General features: G+C 40.7%; 1 protein-coding gene across 1 annotated transcript in view; it reads right to left on the bottom strand.

Moving 5' to 3' along the window:
- Nucleotides 1–305: 305 nt before the first annotated feature.
- ABCD2 (ATP binding cassette subfamily D member 2) overlaps nt 306–16,393 on the bottom strand; it is a 30,692-nt gene continuing 14,604 nt past the window's right edge. Inside the window, exons 5-10 of the mRNA XM_007420541.2 lie at nt 13,473–13,567; nt 9,917–10,062; nt 5,321–5,466; nt 4,556–4,640; nt 1,942–2,067; nt 306–858 (exon numbers count right to left, since the gene is read on the bottom strand). Of these exons, the coding sequence (XP_007420603.2) occupies nt 639–858; nt 1,942–2,067; nt 4,556–4,640; nt 5,321–5,466; nt 9,917–10,062; nt 13,473–13,567 (818 nt within the window). The 3' untranslated portion in view covers nt 306–638. The remainder of the gene's footprint in view (nt 859–1,941; nt 2,068–4,555; nt 4,641–5,320; nt 5,467–9,916; nt 10,063–13,472; nt 13,568–16,393) is intronic.

A 16,393-nucleotide genomic window follows, 5' to 3' on the forward strand; every position in this document is an offset into this window, starting at 1 on the left:
GTCAGGATATTGCACAATTAGCATTGGAGTGGATTGATAATTTGTCAAGTAGAGTGTTCAGTTAGTCTAGCAAACTTAAAGGGAGGTGAAGAGTTTTGCCTTCTGTCTTATTATCCCATGTCTATCAATGACTTACTATTATGATGCTTTGGTATATTATGACATCATGATAAAATAACCTGGTACTGATGTCACAAGGCTCCATATGTGACCTCTGACTGATTTGAAAGCATATAAAGAAAGCCTTAATACTTTCATCAAAGAAGCAGCATATGGAAATGTAAACAGGCATTAACAAGTGTGGAAGGTCTCTGATGCATAAGATTTTGCATTGCACTTTTCACTCTCCTTCAAGATCCCAGTTTTCATACTCAGAGAGAGGGGGAAAAAACCCTTAAGATTCAGCACAACAGTACTTTCTTTCTCAACACAACCATTTTCTGAAGCATATTGTTTCTTGCCAATTCTGTTGGATTTCAACTCCCAGAATCCCCCAAATAGCACTGGATTATGAGATCTGAAGGCCATTAAATTGGGGAAAGCAACTTTGCAGTCTAAGCTAATCATATATGTAAACCCTAGCATCTTGGAATCCAAAGTGCATGTATATTTTAAAAAAAAAGTGGGGAGAAAACCTTCTAAAGCATTTGTTCTCCATTATCCATTGTTTTAAACACAGAATCTTCCCCTAAGATTTTGCAAAGTTCATTTAATCTCTGCTGCATTTTTGGCATCCCTGCAAGTTGAGATTCCAGTCTCTGCTTTTCCTCACTCAGTGTTAAGCGAATAGCAGTGTCCAGCTCTTCAAAACGCCAACCTCCTTCCCCATCAAACTGTAGCAAGTGTGTGTGGTACTTCCTGCAGAATAATGAAAAAAAAAATAAAACACTATAAAATTGAGCAATGGGATCTGGAATCTGTGCATTAATATATGCTTATGAGCTGGATCATCATAGGATACTGGAAACAGCAAGATTCTTTAAAGCCAGTTTTCTAGTCTTCCCATCTCCAAATGTCCTGGGAAAGATACTCAGAAGTTCCTCCTCCAGCTTTATTGTATCTCACTGTCATCCAGTTCTGCCCCCCTCCTGACACTTTGGGAAAGATCCAGAGAAACTGGAACAGGTACAACAAATGGGCCATGAGGATGATCAAAGTACTGAAAGGAAGTCTTACAAGGGAACATTGAGGGGACCAGGTATGTTCGTGTTTGAGGAGAGGCAACTGAGAGGGGACACGATAGCATTCTTCAAGAACTTGAAGAGATACTACACAAAGGACTTATTCTCCATCAGTGCAAAGTGGAGAGCACAGCATAATGGCCTTAATGTATCACAAAACAAATTCTCATTAAATGTTAGGAAAAATATCCTAACGGTAAAAGCAATTCAGCAGTGAAACTAAGAACCAAGGAAAATGCTGAGCAAACCTTCACCACAGGCTGGAGAACCATCTGTCAGGGATACAGTACTTTAAATTTGGATGTCTGCATTCAGCAGGACACTGGATCTGATGGTTAAACATGGTCCTTTCCAAATCTATTATTCCAATTTCACTCCTCCAAGCATTGAAGAATCAAATGGTGTGCAAACCAAATAAATAAAGGCTTTTTCCTATCTATTGGGGCAATGGCAGAATCATAGAAATTGACATTCTTTGGGAGCATTGTTCTCCATAACTATGGTTTCATGGAGGTGAAGAGAATGGCACAATGCCATACGGCATACATGTAGAGGGGGAAAAATCAGTAAAAGGATGATTGTTGTACTTGTTCAAAGCTTGCTTTAAACCTCTTGACTGGGAAACCCTTTGCAAATTACAAGTTGTGAAAAACTCTGTAAAGTAGTATTTATATAGCACTAGCTGATAAAACCTACATTATTTGATGACTTGCTGAAAGATGGGGAAGAGGGAAGAGTGTAATCCTCTTTAAAGACTCACCAAAGAGATAGCCTGTGTGTTATTGAAAGCAGGGATATGCCAGCTCCCTTAGCAGCCTGGAATATCTTTCCTTCCACATCAACGCTGACAGCACTCGTACATTCATCTAGCAATGCATATTTAGGCCTTACAAAGAAGAGAGAACATGGTTATTCTTTTTTTTCCCCCTGCTGTTCCCCTGAAGATCTTGTTTCTGTATTACAGGAAGCAGTCAATGAAATATTTGGTCTCCGGTGGCTGCTGCTGCTGAATGCCAGGTCAACCTGCAATAAAGCTTACCCCATCCAAAATCTGACCGTGGATGAGAGAGCCAACCTGGCTTGTATCACCAATACCTGGTTGGACACTGAAGTGTGTGGGGGGATCCCCTCTCTGAAATGGGCCCTCCTGGGTTTTGAGTGTGGCATCAGCCACGACTCCAGGCTAGGGGTGGGGGTGTGGCGGTTGTTATTTGTGAGTCTCTGGTGGCCTCCAGAGGCCCTGCCCCAGACATCACTGGATGCGAGATCCTCTTTGTGAGACTGGGCCATAGAGATCGGTGGGGATTGCTGCTCACTTACCTTCCTCCCTGCAGCGTAGCTGCATCCCTGCCTGTGCTCCTACACTCTGTGTCTGAGCTGGCAGTTCCCCAGGCTTATGGTTTCAGGGGATTTCAACCTGCCAATATTGCGCCCAGGGTCTGAGGCAGCACAGGAGTCCATGACCACCATGGCAGCCATGGACCTCGTTCAACTTATTCATGGCCTGACTCACATGAGGGGCCGTACACTGGATCTGGTGTTTGCCTCATGGCAGTGGCGTCATGATCTGGATTTGGGGTACATTAACAACAGTCCCCTGTCATGGGCAGACCACTCCCTGTTGGCCCTAGAGTTCTCAGCAGCTGCCCCTCACTGCAGGTAGGTGGGGCCTGTTAGATTGGCCCACCCCCGATATACCCAGTGTGGTTTCAGAGGGAACTTTGCCATCCATCTTGTGCGCCAATTGCACCCTTTCCTGGACCGGGAGGTCTTGCTCATGGTCACTCATGTCTGAGTCACTTCCCATTTGGATTACTACAATGCGCTTTACATGGGGCTGCCCTTCAAGACTACTCGGAAGTTACAACTGGTCCAGAATGCTGTGGTGCGATAGGATCGCCCACGTTACACCTTTATTGTGTGAGCTGCACTGGCTCCCAGTTTCCTTCCAGGTGCAATTCAAGGTGCTGGTTATCACCTTTAAAGCCCTACATGGCACGGGACCTGGTTATCTGCAGGACTGCCTCTCCCTAAGAATATCTGCCTGTCCCACTAGATCAGATAGGGTGGGCACACTCCAGATCCCTTCCCTGAAATCCTGCCACCTAGTGGGATCTCGTAAGCATGCCTTTTCCACGGCTGCCCCTACCTTATGAAACACCCCCCATCCCCCAGCACCAGGCCCCCACCCTTTTAGCCTTTCGGAAGGCCATCAAGACCTGGCTTTTTACCAAGATGCTATGCTATGCTATGCTATGCTATGCTATGCTATGCTGGGCTGGGCTGGGCTGGGCTGGGCTGGGCTGGGCTGGAATAGAATAGAATAGAATAGAATAGAATAGAATAGAATAGAATAGAATAGAATAGAATAGAATAGAATAGAATAGAATAGAATAGAATAGAATAGAATAGAATAGGGCAACTGGAACTTATTCCAGTTCCGGGGATAAGTTTGATAAATAAATAAATAAATAAATAAATACTTTGATAAATAAATAAATAAATAAATGAATGAATGAATACTTGCTGCAGGGCATCCTAAGGAGATGATTAAGGCGCAGGGTTTTTGTTTGATCATGTTATTATTTTATTATTTTATGATTGTTTTATAGTTACTGGTTTTACTGTTGTTGGAAGCCGCCGAGAGTTGTTTAAGATGGGTGGCCATATACATCGTTTAAATAAATAAATTAAATAAATATGATTGTGCCACCATCTTGACTTTTTTAAACCTCCCCCCACAGACATCTATCTGTACCACTTCTTCTCTTAAACAAAGAGCTATTTTTCTCACATTTCTCATGATGCCAGGATGGACAGTTTCTCAATTTCAGAGCAACCGGATTGCTAGAATAAGCTTCTAACGGCATACTGTTTCATCAACTCTCAAAGAAATGCCATTGAATTTATATCTGTTGTTTATCAGCACTACTAATTCTTCAGTCATGCAATTTCTAACCCACGTATTCATCCCTAAAAACAATCCCAACTTTTTTTCCTTCTTGCATATCCCCATAGGAAGACAGGGTAGAAATATGCCTTTTCATCTACCTACCTGCAGCTTACTGGGTGCTCTTCATAAAGCCTGGGTTGCAGATTGCAGTTCTGTAATGCCAGACCATGAGGCCATGCTGGAGGGGGCCCATGGCCTCAGGAGGGCACCGATTTGCTACCCATTCTTTCTCTTTCTGAATCTTTCAGAATGAAATCCACATCAACGGGATAGACTTCATGCTTTTTGGGTTGCTTGATCCTGTTCCTGCTAATTACTGCTTACCTTGCCTCGCTATAGTATCAAGTGCTTTAGACTATCAATGGCAATAAATTAACCCTTGATTATTCTATCCGTACTGAAATCTAACTATTAGACTTACCTGTGGTAAAACATCCGAGCCATGCCCATTCTCTGCTTTTCTCCTCCAGAGAGGACATCTTTCCAGTCTATCACAGCATTCCACCCTTCAGGGAGAAACATGAGAGATACAAGTCTTTTGTGTTTATTTTAAAAACCCTTTGTAGGACAACATTAGTTAACAAAACAATATTCCCATGAAAACTATAAAATAGTGGCTCAGGCTGAGGAGAGGTCTTTGTTCAAAGAATAAAACACAATTTGCAGTGTACTTGGACATGCACATAGTACCTGCTGGGACACCTTCAAGCAACTTCATCTTTTCCTGAAGTTGTGTTGCTACCCTATACAGCTGATACGCAATTTTGGGAAAAGGCCTATGTGGTTTAAGGTATTCCCCACAGATATTACATGTGCCCCATGCATGCTCCATATCACATTTTGCCCTAGATCTCTAGAGTTTGAGCATATTTTAATGAGTTTGGATATTGGTGATTTTATACATTTCAGGCAACTTTCCAGTAACTCAATGACAGAGAAGCATATATAGAATTATTTCAGAAAAGTAAATCCCTAATTAGTCTTTCCAGAAAAGATTTTGAAGGTACACAGTAGACAGGGACAATTCTGTTGATGGATCTACTTATGCCAGCAAAATCAGTAGGAGGACAGTAGAACTTCTGAAGCTAGCAGAATGTGGTGGGAGCAGCTCTCCTTCCCGGTTCTGATGGCATTAGCAATTCCAGTTTTCTAATAATATGCCATATTTTCCAGTAAAAATCCATACCTCCTTCTCTCTGAATAATGTGATTCAGATGAACTATCTGCAGGATAAATTCCAGATCCTGGTCTTGGTATCCTTTTTCATGCATGTCATCCACTGAATCAGGATAGATGACTTGATCCCGAAGTGTTCCAAGGGACATGTAAGGCCTATAAATAAAGCAATAAAAAGAAAATTAGATTAGCCCTCTTGCCTGTGGAATCACATCTCAACCCTCCTATTTCAGGCTGCCAGCTGATGTTCTCTGAACAGCACATAATGCTTTAAATGCCATGTTTCTAAATACTGTAATTATTTGAGGATGACCGTTTCCTAAACTTGCTCCAAAGAACAATGCACTGTTTACAGAAGAAGTAATCCGATTTTGCTCCTTAGCATTAATCTCTGACTTGACTTCCCAGTGCTGATCTCTTGGTATAGGTATAGTTCATTCGTGATTCCAGGGGTGTCTCTGGGAGGGAAGGGGGGGAATAAAAAAATTCAAGCCACAATTGAAGTTCTGCCCCTTTTTTATTGTGTACATGAAAAGGGGCAGGGCTTCAATCACATACTTGCAATTTGTTAAATTGTTGAAAAACGTATCCTCTCCCTTGAGAAATGTGGAAAAAATCATCCACATCTACTCTGTCACAAATCTGACGGAGAATTTGAAAAAGCTATTTCTGCCTAGCTCTTCCCTCGTCTGGGCACTTTGAAAAGAGACTGGAATCATTAAATTGTGGATCCTTTGGCGACATGAGCACATCCATCTGAGAAAATAACCTGTAAGCTAGAAAGCAATGGTAACAACTTATTATAGAAATAAGAAGCAAGTAGAATGACAAGCTGTTGTCATCCCAGAGTTGCTCCGTATGATTCGGCTGTATTGTAAGTCCAGTAATAGTTACAATTCCTCTTGGCTTTCTTGTACTGCCTGTGTGACAATTCTTCATTTTCTTGCATGCTAATTTCACTAATGATGTCATATCCTTTAAGAAATGCTAACGCTCGCTTACAAAGAACAATACACATCACATTTATGACAAAAGCTGGCTGGAATAAAAATAACAATTGGAATTTACAGTTCATGTTCTTACAGGGAGGATTAAAGCCCCAATCCTGACCTAGATTCTGATAAAAGCAAATAAGGGAGGCTGAAAAATGGGAGTTACTACTTTATATGTGTAGAAGCAATTTATAATCATTATTACGTAGAGGTGCAATACATCTTCTGCACGTTCTACCGCTAGGTTTCATTTTAAGCCCCCTCCCAATCTTTTTTTATTATTATTTATATTTAGAATTGTACATACAGTAAAAGTCAAATCTAAAGAAAAAGTTAGAAAAGAAAGAAAAGAAGAAAAAGATGCAAGAAAAAAAGAATAAAAACTACAGTTATGAAATATAATGACATTTGACCTTCTCTTCAACAGATACTTACAATCTTATAATCTTCCCTCTCTCTTAGATGTTATACAAATCCCTTCAAACCCTCACTTAGTCCACATCTTTTTTAATCCTCCAACCCATAAATCATCATATTATTTTTTTCTCCCTCCCTCCTCGTCCGTTCATCACTGCTAATGGTTCTTCATTTTTAAATAATATGTTATTTTGTCTACTGAAATGAGTTCAAGAGTGTTTCAGGCCAAGTTACAGTTTCCACAATTCTTTAAGGTATAAATAATTGATTTTTTGCCTAAAATAACCGTCAGTGAGCTTCTCTGTCCAGTATCTAGCAGTGTCTGTTAAATATTTCAAGGAGCTCAGTTACTACAACTGAATTTAATTAGCTTCTACCTACTAGAACAGCTTACTCAGCACAGAGCTTAGAGTTTTCATAGCAGGATGTTATAATTAGAAGTCATCCTGCTGTCACAGGAAGAGATATTGACCAACAATTCCCCCATTGCAGACAGTGCACAAATCTTCAACATGGGATATCAAAGAAGGGAAAGACACCATAAGCTAGGCTTAAAAGTATGCTGTGATTTCATGTTGGAGGGGAGGGGTCTTTTACAGAGCACAGTCTATAAATGGATTTCATCAGGAGTCCCAATCCACTGGAAAAATAAAGAAGAGCCACCTGTCAATCAAGATGAGAGTCAGCCCTGTGGAATCTCAAACACCTTTCAAGATACCTCCTGCCCTTTTACCACACCTACATGGGGCTCAGGCGCCAAAAACCAGAACCACCGAGTGATAAAAAAAGACTAGAATACTGTATACAGCTGAACATCTTTAGAGTTTGATAAATAGGGCTATGTGGCACTCTGGATTCAAGGGCAAATGTGTGTTTTGGAACATATGGGGGCTTTTTCCTGGCACCCGTATGCAACTCCATAAAGTAGGTGCATCATTTCCTCAGATCACGTGGTTGTGTTTGGCCTCTGGAATTGCAGACAACTGCTGCGGGAGGCAGAAATGCTGGACTGGAGCACAGAGGACCACTGCAAGGACCAGGATCACAACTTTGCTGCAGTTGTAGGGAAGCTCAAGCAAGTAGTGGGCACCACGGAAACAACCACCATAGTTGTTTCCTGTCCCCTTTCTTTTTCCTGCCCTCTCTCCACCATTGCTTGTCTCTTTGTCCCTAAAAAACTGTAGGTACCTGGTTTTTTTCTCTCTCAGTGCCACCCTCCACTTCCAGTGTTCAGCTCTACTGATGAATTACCAAATCTGTCTCTGATGCCACTACAGGTCCCATTATCCAGCCCGACAGTCAACATACTTAGCAGCCCTCTGCCTTCAGATTCCTCTCATGCCATCGTCACAGGTCCCATCTGTCTGGCTTCCACAGACAAACATGGCTAGAAACTATACTTTTATTATATTCCAGAAAACAAAGTCATGTGAAATACTTGGCATATAGTGAGTGAGCAGAATTTATACCCAATCAGAGCTCAGGCCTTTCATACATTCTTGCAGTGCTGCTCTCAAAACAGGCAGAGGAAATCTTGGATTTCCTCTTATCTGTAGCCTTGTAACGACAGAGGCTTATTTGCAATTTCTGCATTCCTGTTCTCCTCTCCTCCCAGATCCTGCAAGCTCTGCTGGGCATTTCCAGCAACTAATTAAGCCATGTTATCACTTTCTCACAACTGCTCATGACCTACCTAATCTCTGACTTGTTATCACTGACCATTCCTTTCATGCGACATAAACCACGAGCATCTACCTAGCCCCCTTCTCAATCTTCTTTTCCCTTTCAGGATAATACTTTTTTAAAGAAAGTACACAAATAGCATTAATGTTAAGATGAATGCTAACTTTGGACAAAGCCTCTGTCATTCAAAATGTCATGCCTGTGCAAAGAGGTGTGACAAATATCAAGATCAATATTTCACAAACTGTGAAAAATAATCCCTGTATTACTATTACTATCTATTAATCTAAGAATTATGGTCTGAGATTTTAGTAATTCTAATCCCTGAATTCAACTAGTACTCTGCTTGGGTATGTGTCTGGCCATCACTGTGACTTAGATGAGATGAGAAAAAATGATACCTAATCTCTTAAAACCAATACTTATGGAGGTTGTCCAGGAACTCGTATATACTGTACATTTTCTAATGGTAAATGGTAAAATAGTAGTAATGGTAAATCATTTTTCAAAAGAGATTTGAAAATCTCTTTTCAGATCACTTCTGCACCTGTCACCATGTATGATGTAAAAATCAAATTTACTACCTCACGGCTGTGAGCTCAGCCACCTGTGCCCTGGACTCGTGTCCTTCTTGGTTGGTCAAGGCCTCCCAGGAGGTGTCGTGCAGTTGGCTCCAAGTGGTGGTTAATGCCTCTTTGCAGGAGAGGGTGGTACTGCCTGCCATAAAGGAAGCATTGGTACATCCCCTTCTCAGGAGGATACCCTTGGACCCAACAGTACTAGACAATTTTTGTCCAATTTCCAAGCTTCCCGTTTTAGGGAAGGTTGTTGAGAGGGTAGTTGGCTCACAGCTGCTGAGGGCCCTGGATGAAGTGGATTATCTGGACCCTTTCCAGTTTGGGTTCAAGCTGGGTTACAGTATGGAGATAGCACTGACTCTGGAGGATGATCTCCGGAAGACTCGAGAGAGGTGGTGCAACTGTCCTGGCCCTCCTGGATCTCTGGGCAGCTTTCAATACCATCAACCATGGTGTCCTTCTGGACTGGCTTTGGGGACTGGGAGTGGGAGGCCCTGTTTTACAATGATTTTCCACTTTGCAGCCAGTTCCAGTCAGTGTTGGTGGGGTGGGGGAGAGGTCTAGCCCTCGGTCCCTATGGCATGGTGTGCTTCAAGGCTCTCACCACTCCTCTTTAACGTTTACATGAAATCTCTGGGTAAGGTCATTTGACAGCATGGGGCATGGTATCATCAGTCCGCTGATGATACGCAGTTATTCATAGACTCATAGGAAGGGACCAAGAGGTCATCAAGTCCAACCCCCTGCTCACTGCAGGATTCATTACACCACAGAAAACAGAAAATGCTCCACTAATCTAAGAATCCAAGGGGATCTTCGTAAACATACTGTATGTATGACATATTGATAGGTTATTCTTCTTTCCTTTTTTCTTTTAATTTTTGAGCTACTCTGAGCAAGACATGAACTCATTTTGTAGCAAACAAAAACTCAAACCTTTGTGGAATGTAGAACATATGCTGAGGAGGTGGTTTGTATAGCACTCCTTCATAGACAGGCCACAAACCGCTTAGAATTCTGAAAAGGGAACTCTTCCCACAGCCGTTGGGACCAGCAATTAGAAGATGCATTCCTTCCTCAACCTACAAAATAGAACGAGGGACACAATAACGTTTGAGAGAGCAATTACTTTCACCCGGCTTTTTATCATGATGATTCACACCATCCATACCCAAACATGCTGATTCAATGACTAACATTAACCAGTGACCTCAAGATTTGGTTAATTTTGTATCCTTGCTCCCTGTCTGGATCCTTAGTTTGCATAAGAAATTTAAGCACAACTGAAGGGGACCGAAGGAATGAATTATTTCCAAACATATGTATCTTTCACAAGACACTGCCAACAGTTAATCATTGGCATCCCTAATGCAGACTAAGGGTTTCCTCCGTCCTGATGGTACCCAATCCCACTTTTAGATTAGTAATGGAAAGCAACCTATACATAAATACCGAGCTCCAAGCTATTATTGCTCATTGAAACAAGAGCTATATATGCGGTGTTGTGCATTACGGTTTGCATATTATTTTTGTTTCCTGTTTTAGTTACAATCAAATTTATTTTAAACATAGGAGCATTTGTTTCCTATGAAGACAGGGAAAGGTATACCCATATATCAAGTGATGGCAAATTCCAGTTCTGGGTACTTCTTAGATTGTAGCTGTAATTCTAGGGGAAATCAAACCTTTTCCTCAGTTAAACTGCACTGATAAAAAGTGAATTCAGAATTTTTATATTACACAATCTGTTGAGTATAGCAGTCACAATGTAGCAAGATTCAAATTATTTCCCACAAAGCCCCTTTTTATGATGGCTCCTTCTCTTTAGCAGAAATTATGTAGGCCTATATTTAGCAAAACAGCTTTAAAAGACTATTAGAACAGAAGTTGTTTCTGCCCATCCCATAGGACCTTACAGGACTGGCATGCTCTGGGTTGACTGATGATATGGTGCCAGAAAAACACCTTCAGGTTGGATGACACTCAACATGCTACTGAGGAAGAACTAAGGATATTTTGGAGTACTAATGTGGTGTCTAGATTAAAGCCTTCAGAATGTCTAGTTGGTGATGTTGCCCTGTAGGAAAAGAAAATCTGAAACTGCAAAGACAGAATTACAGTGGGAACATGGAAGATAACAAGCATGAACATGGGAAAATTCAACACAATGAAAGATGAAATGAATCAACCAGACACTGACATCTTAGGCATTAGCGAACTGAGACGGACTGAAATTGGATCATATTATTTACTATTCAGGGCATGAAAAACAAAGAAGCAACAGCAATGGTTTCATAGTTAGGAAGGATATAGCAAGAATATATTGGCTAGGCAATCAATGACTGAATAAAATCTGACTGACTTTGTGGACAACCATTTAATATGATTATCCAAGTTTATATTCCAACCATTAATGCAAAGGAAGAGGATACTGACAGGTTTTATGATTAAGTTAAATTTGAAACCAACAGAACATGCAGGCAAGATGTGCTGTTTGCGGTTGGAGACTGGAATGCCAAAGTTAGTTAGTTAATTAATTAATTAATTAATTAATTAATATTGAGGAGGAAAATGTAGTGGACTGTATACCCTAGAAAACTAAAATCAAGCAGCAGAATGACTTATCAGTTTCTGCCAACCCAGTGATTTGTTCATTGTTAGCACTGTCTTCAAACAACCAAAACAATGTCTCTATACATTGACATCAACAGATGGAGTACACAGAAGTCAAATTGACTATATTATTTGTTCAAGGAGGTGGAAGAGCTCAATTGTAACAGCAAAGATGTGGCTAGGAGCTGACTTACAGATCACAAACTGCTCGTGGGAAAGTTCCAAATTAAGCTAAAGTGGAAGAAGAAAGCCAATCAGTTTTCATGATGTGATCTTGACCATATAGTCCCCATTTTCAAGGAGGTCATCTTGAAATCCTGAACCTCATAGATAGGGATCCAGAGGAATGAATTTAAAGAAAGTTATTAAGGATGAATATGAAAAGAGATTGCCACAGATCAAGAAATAGAAGAAAGCAAACTGGATGTCAGAACTAACCGTGGAAATTGCCAAGAAGAGAAGCCAAAGCCAAGAAACAAAAAGATTTCAGGAAATAACAAAGAGTTTCAGAGAGCTGTTAGAAAAGACAAGAAGCAGTATTACAACATCTGTAAAGACATCAAAGATGGAAACAGACATGAAAAAACAAGGAAAATCTTCCAAAAATTCTCTGAACTCAGAAGGAAGTTCTAATCTCAAATGTATGTCTTTATTTAAATTTATTGGCATGCTAAAGGATCCAATGGACAGATAGTAACTGTTTTAAAGAAGACCAAACAAAAATGAAACGGGTATACTGAAATTCTGAATAGTAAAAATGTGAATATCCAAGATACCTTAGAAGATACTCCCTACTTACAAGAACCTCTAATACTAGAAGATGAAGTTAGAGCAGCTTTCTGGACATTACCACCTGCACCAATTCTACTAGTGGTAATGTGCTATGAAGGCAAGCATTGAGCAAACAGAGAATTGACTAAACTTTACTAACACTTCATCCACATCCCCAGGTTGTAAGAACAAAGTAATCCACAGGGGCTCTAGTGCACACTGAACTAGTGCACAGAATACACACTTTAGCAGGAAATGGCTCAATTTACAATCAACATTTTGAGAATAACATGGGGAGATGTTCTATCTTTGGTCTCACTATTAACGCTGATCTTCCTCTCTACCACAAAGCTGATCCTTCTATCATTATGAAAAAGAGTATGTTTTGTCTTTTTTTTTCCCTAGTGGCTTCTCCATATGTTACTAAGCTATGATGAGGAAATGAGGAAAGCTGACCTTAGATATATAATTTTCCTGAGTCTCCCTAGATTTCTTTATGTTTACCATACAAAAAACTGCATTTCTTCTCCTCTTGGAATCATAGATGTGGTAACCCAGTTGTGGTAATATCAGAGTAACATAGGAGTGACCTATGCTCTGAACACCCTAGTTGCGAGGTTCAATCTGGAAACATAATCAGAACACAGTCAAATCACTGTCTAGCTCTTCTCACATTCCAGTCCATATGTTCCAGTCAGGACACTGAGGGAAATAAAATCTGGTCCCACCTCCCAGTTTTCATCTGACCACTGCCTCTTGAGCGCTGTGCATTGAATAGAATAATAAGAGGCCTGAATTTGTACAATAAGGCCCATGTGCATGAATGGGGTTTTCATAACTACTGACTGCAGACATATTCAGTAACTGTAGTTATTTCTCATGTTCTTCCAGAGCATGGGGACCAGAAGATACATGGGTCCTTGATTACCTAAAATAGGGTAAGCTAAACACTTCTGCTTCTGTCATTCAGCAACTATGCCTACCTTGCTTGATTTCCCCTCTTTTCCATATGCTTGTCCAAGTGTTTAACATATGGCACATGGACTTTGTGCTCTTTTTGTGCTAACTGTGATGACAACAATCAGAAGATTCCTGCATATCATCTTACTTTGAAGTTTAGCCTGGAAACCACCACATCTCCATTTGGGGTAATAATAGGAACATTTTCACAGATAATCCCATGATCAATATCTATTACTCTTCCTATAAGTAAAAAAGACAAAAAACAAAAAACCACAATATATGTTAATAGAGCATACAGACAAACAAGCACAGACAGAAAGTTATTGGTTTGCAAAAGGCTGATTTACAGACACGTTCATCACTGGGTGACTTTCACACGAAATGCCTCTCTGTGTTAGATGGGATTAGGCAAGAGACTGGTCTTTGTTTCTTAGTCTTCAGTTATGTCAAGAACTTGTACAATCATACACCAAGCATAATTACTACAAATTTGTTATATTTATGTTAACTTTTATTCAACACTTTAGGAATCAATTCTAGCTAAGGCTATGTAATACTCCAGGTTCAATTTTAAAAAGATGCTTCAGAATACACACAAGTCCAAACACAGCCCCTGTCTACAATTTCTTCAAGCAGCCACATCTTTTCCTGGGTTCATGTGAAACTGCAAAGGCCAGTTGTACAAGCCTGGGAAAAGACATGGCTTCTTGAAAGCATTATAGACAGGGATACATTCATGTTCCCACACACTCAAAAACATCTTTTCAGAATGATTTCCAAAACCCAACTAGCTCCACCCTAGATATCTCTAAATATACTTTCACTATCACTTTAAGCAATCGCTGTTGTTTCAGAAGGATTTTTTTAAAAATGTTACTGTACTGTAGTTATTTCCAATAACCTACCTAATGTTTCACGGTTCTATGCTCAGTGAGACCGGTTAGAGCACTGTTTCTCAACCTTGGGAACTTGAAGATGTTTGGACTTCAAGAATTCCCCAGCCAGTTAATTCCCCAGAAGTATTTTTCATTAACTTCTTTGACTCTGAAGAAGTCTTCCAATCTCATCTCACAACACCATAAGATGTTAAGAAAACTGAGAAATGTTTAATACAACCCTCCCAGAGTCTTTTGAGTTGGGTGGACTGTAAAAACTGTTAAATAAGCAACCAAAACACCTTAAAATCAAAATGTAATATTCCCAAAGTGGGTTTCAAACCCTAATGTTTGCTTTAACTTTAGAAAGAGTACAGTCCGAGGATGGCTGCACTTGTCCACTTTTGTTGACTTGGAAACTAAACTAAACCAGGTTTGGCCTGATCCTTCCATAGATGAGAGACTGGCAGGGAATCCTAGGACTGTAGTATAAAGGCAACGGCAAACCATATTGTTGCCCCAAAAGTTCATGTTACCACCAGGAGCTGAGCTTGACAAGAGCTTCTTAAATCAGCTGGAAAGCAAGAAAGAAAGTGTGCATCGTAGCCTTCCCTAGTAATCTCTAGATGAGCTAGATTATAGCTCCCCAAATTCCAGACAGCAGGTCCTTGTGACTAAAGATAATGGAAGTAGTAATCCTTCATGAAGAGAAGACAGTGAATGAGGATTGATTTGCCCATGTCCTGAGATGGGTTCCCTCCAAAGCCTTTGATCTGATTTGCCCTAAAGATTTAAATTTAGTTATTATCTTGTCTATTCATAGCAGTAGGAGACACCCACTCACTTGATCTCATAGTGCTTTCAGGACCATTATACTCTCACCTGATATGGTTGGTTGATCCACAAGGTTGACTCATGCTCTGACTTGTTTTGAAAGTGGGTTTCTCACTATGTTAGGCTGACATCTGGCCCCTGAAAGGCACTGAGTAGCATTCTCTATGCCAAATTGGTATGGACTAGTTACCAGTACAGCAACTGGATTTCTTTGCTCAATGTCATTATGTGCAGGTGGTTTCTGCTAGCACCCTGATCCTGAAATGGAAGACGGAGCCATTGTAGCAGTCTGCAGCGGAGATGGGCTTAGGGAACCTAGTGCTGTACTGTGATCATCACGACCTATAACTTTCATAGTGTGATGGAATGGAATTATGAAGGCCAGGCTCAGGGAGAAAAACATTTTCTTAGCTTGCCGGAGGAGCGTGGGAGATACAAGAGGATGAGACTGGCACCTCCCTGAGGAATTCACAATGTTGTGACTGGCCGGCTTGGGAGCTGGGGTTTCAGTCTGGGAAGATTCTTGCTAGAGGTTGTAGCTAATAAACATAGCTGAACTGAATTTGCATTGTCTCTTGGAGTTCCTTGGGCTAGGCCTGACACATAGCTTCATAACCATTGATTTTCTGGATGCTAGGATCTCTTTCTAGTCTTAAGAGATGACCTCCAGGTGTAGAATCCACTCAGGTGGCGCCAGCACATTCTTAGCAAGGTTCACCAGATAGACCTGTTCCTGGCAAATGGCTGTGATATGTGCTCCAATTAGTGGATTGTGTAGGCAGATATAAATGTAGACTTTGTCTTCTTAAATAGCACACAAGAGCTACCCACACCTTGATGAATGCTGGGGGTGCTCAGCTTAGACCGAAAAGGAGTGCTCTAAAGTGATACTGATCACAGCTGTTGTTAATATTAATATCTCCATCTTAAAGCTTCAATGCCTGATTAATTATTCCAGCCCCTGAGGTTGAGAATGGCTCTCCAATCTTCATTTATCTTTAGCACTGTAAAGAAAGTAATTAAAAACACAGCAGAGAAAACCTCTTCTGGGATATGTACTCTGTTGTGCTCATGTTCTATAGGCACTTCATTGTCTCCTTCATCCTGAAATATTACCTTTTTGATCTTGGTGACAGGGAACAATTGACAGCTGTCTTCTGGCTTTCTTCTGCGTTCTAGTTCATTCTCTGAATTCTACAGCATATCCCTGCCAGACTGTGTCTCCAACCCCTCTCTGTTCTGGCAGAAGTGTTTCAAAGTATGCCAGACTTTTTCCAGTTTTGTATCCAGCTGGGACGTAATGGCATTATGCTGAGGAATGTTTCCCTTGGATTTTGCTTCCTCTGCCTTGACTGTT

Source organism: Python bivittatus, unplaced genomic scaffold (genome assembly GCF_059951505.1).
Source record: "Python bivittatus isolate LINGU-HERP-01145 unplaced genomic scaffold, Pbiv_v1 ctg000010_np1212, whole genome shotgun sequence".
NCBI lineage: Eukaryota > Metazoa > Chordata > Lepidosauria > Squamata > Pythonidae > Python > Python bivittatus.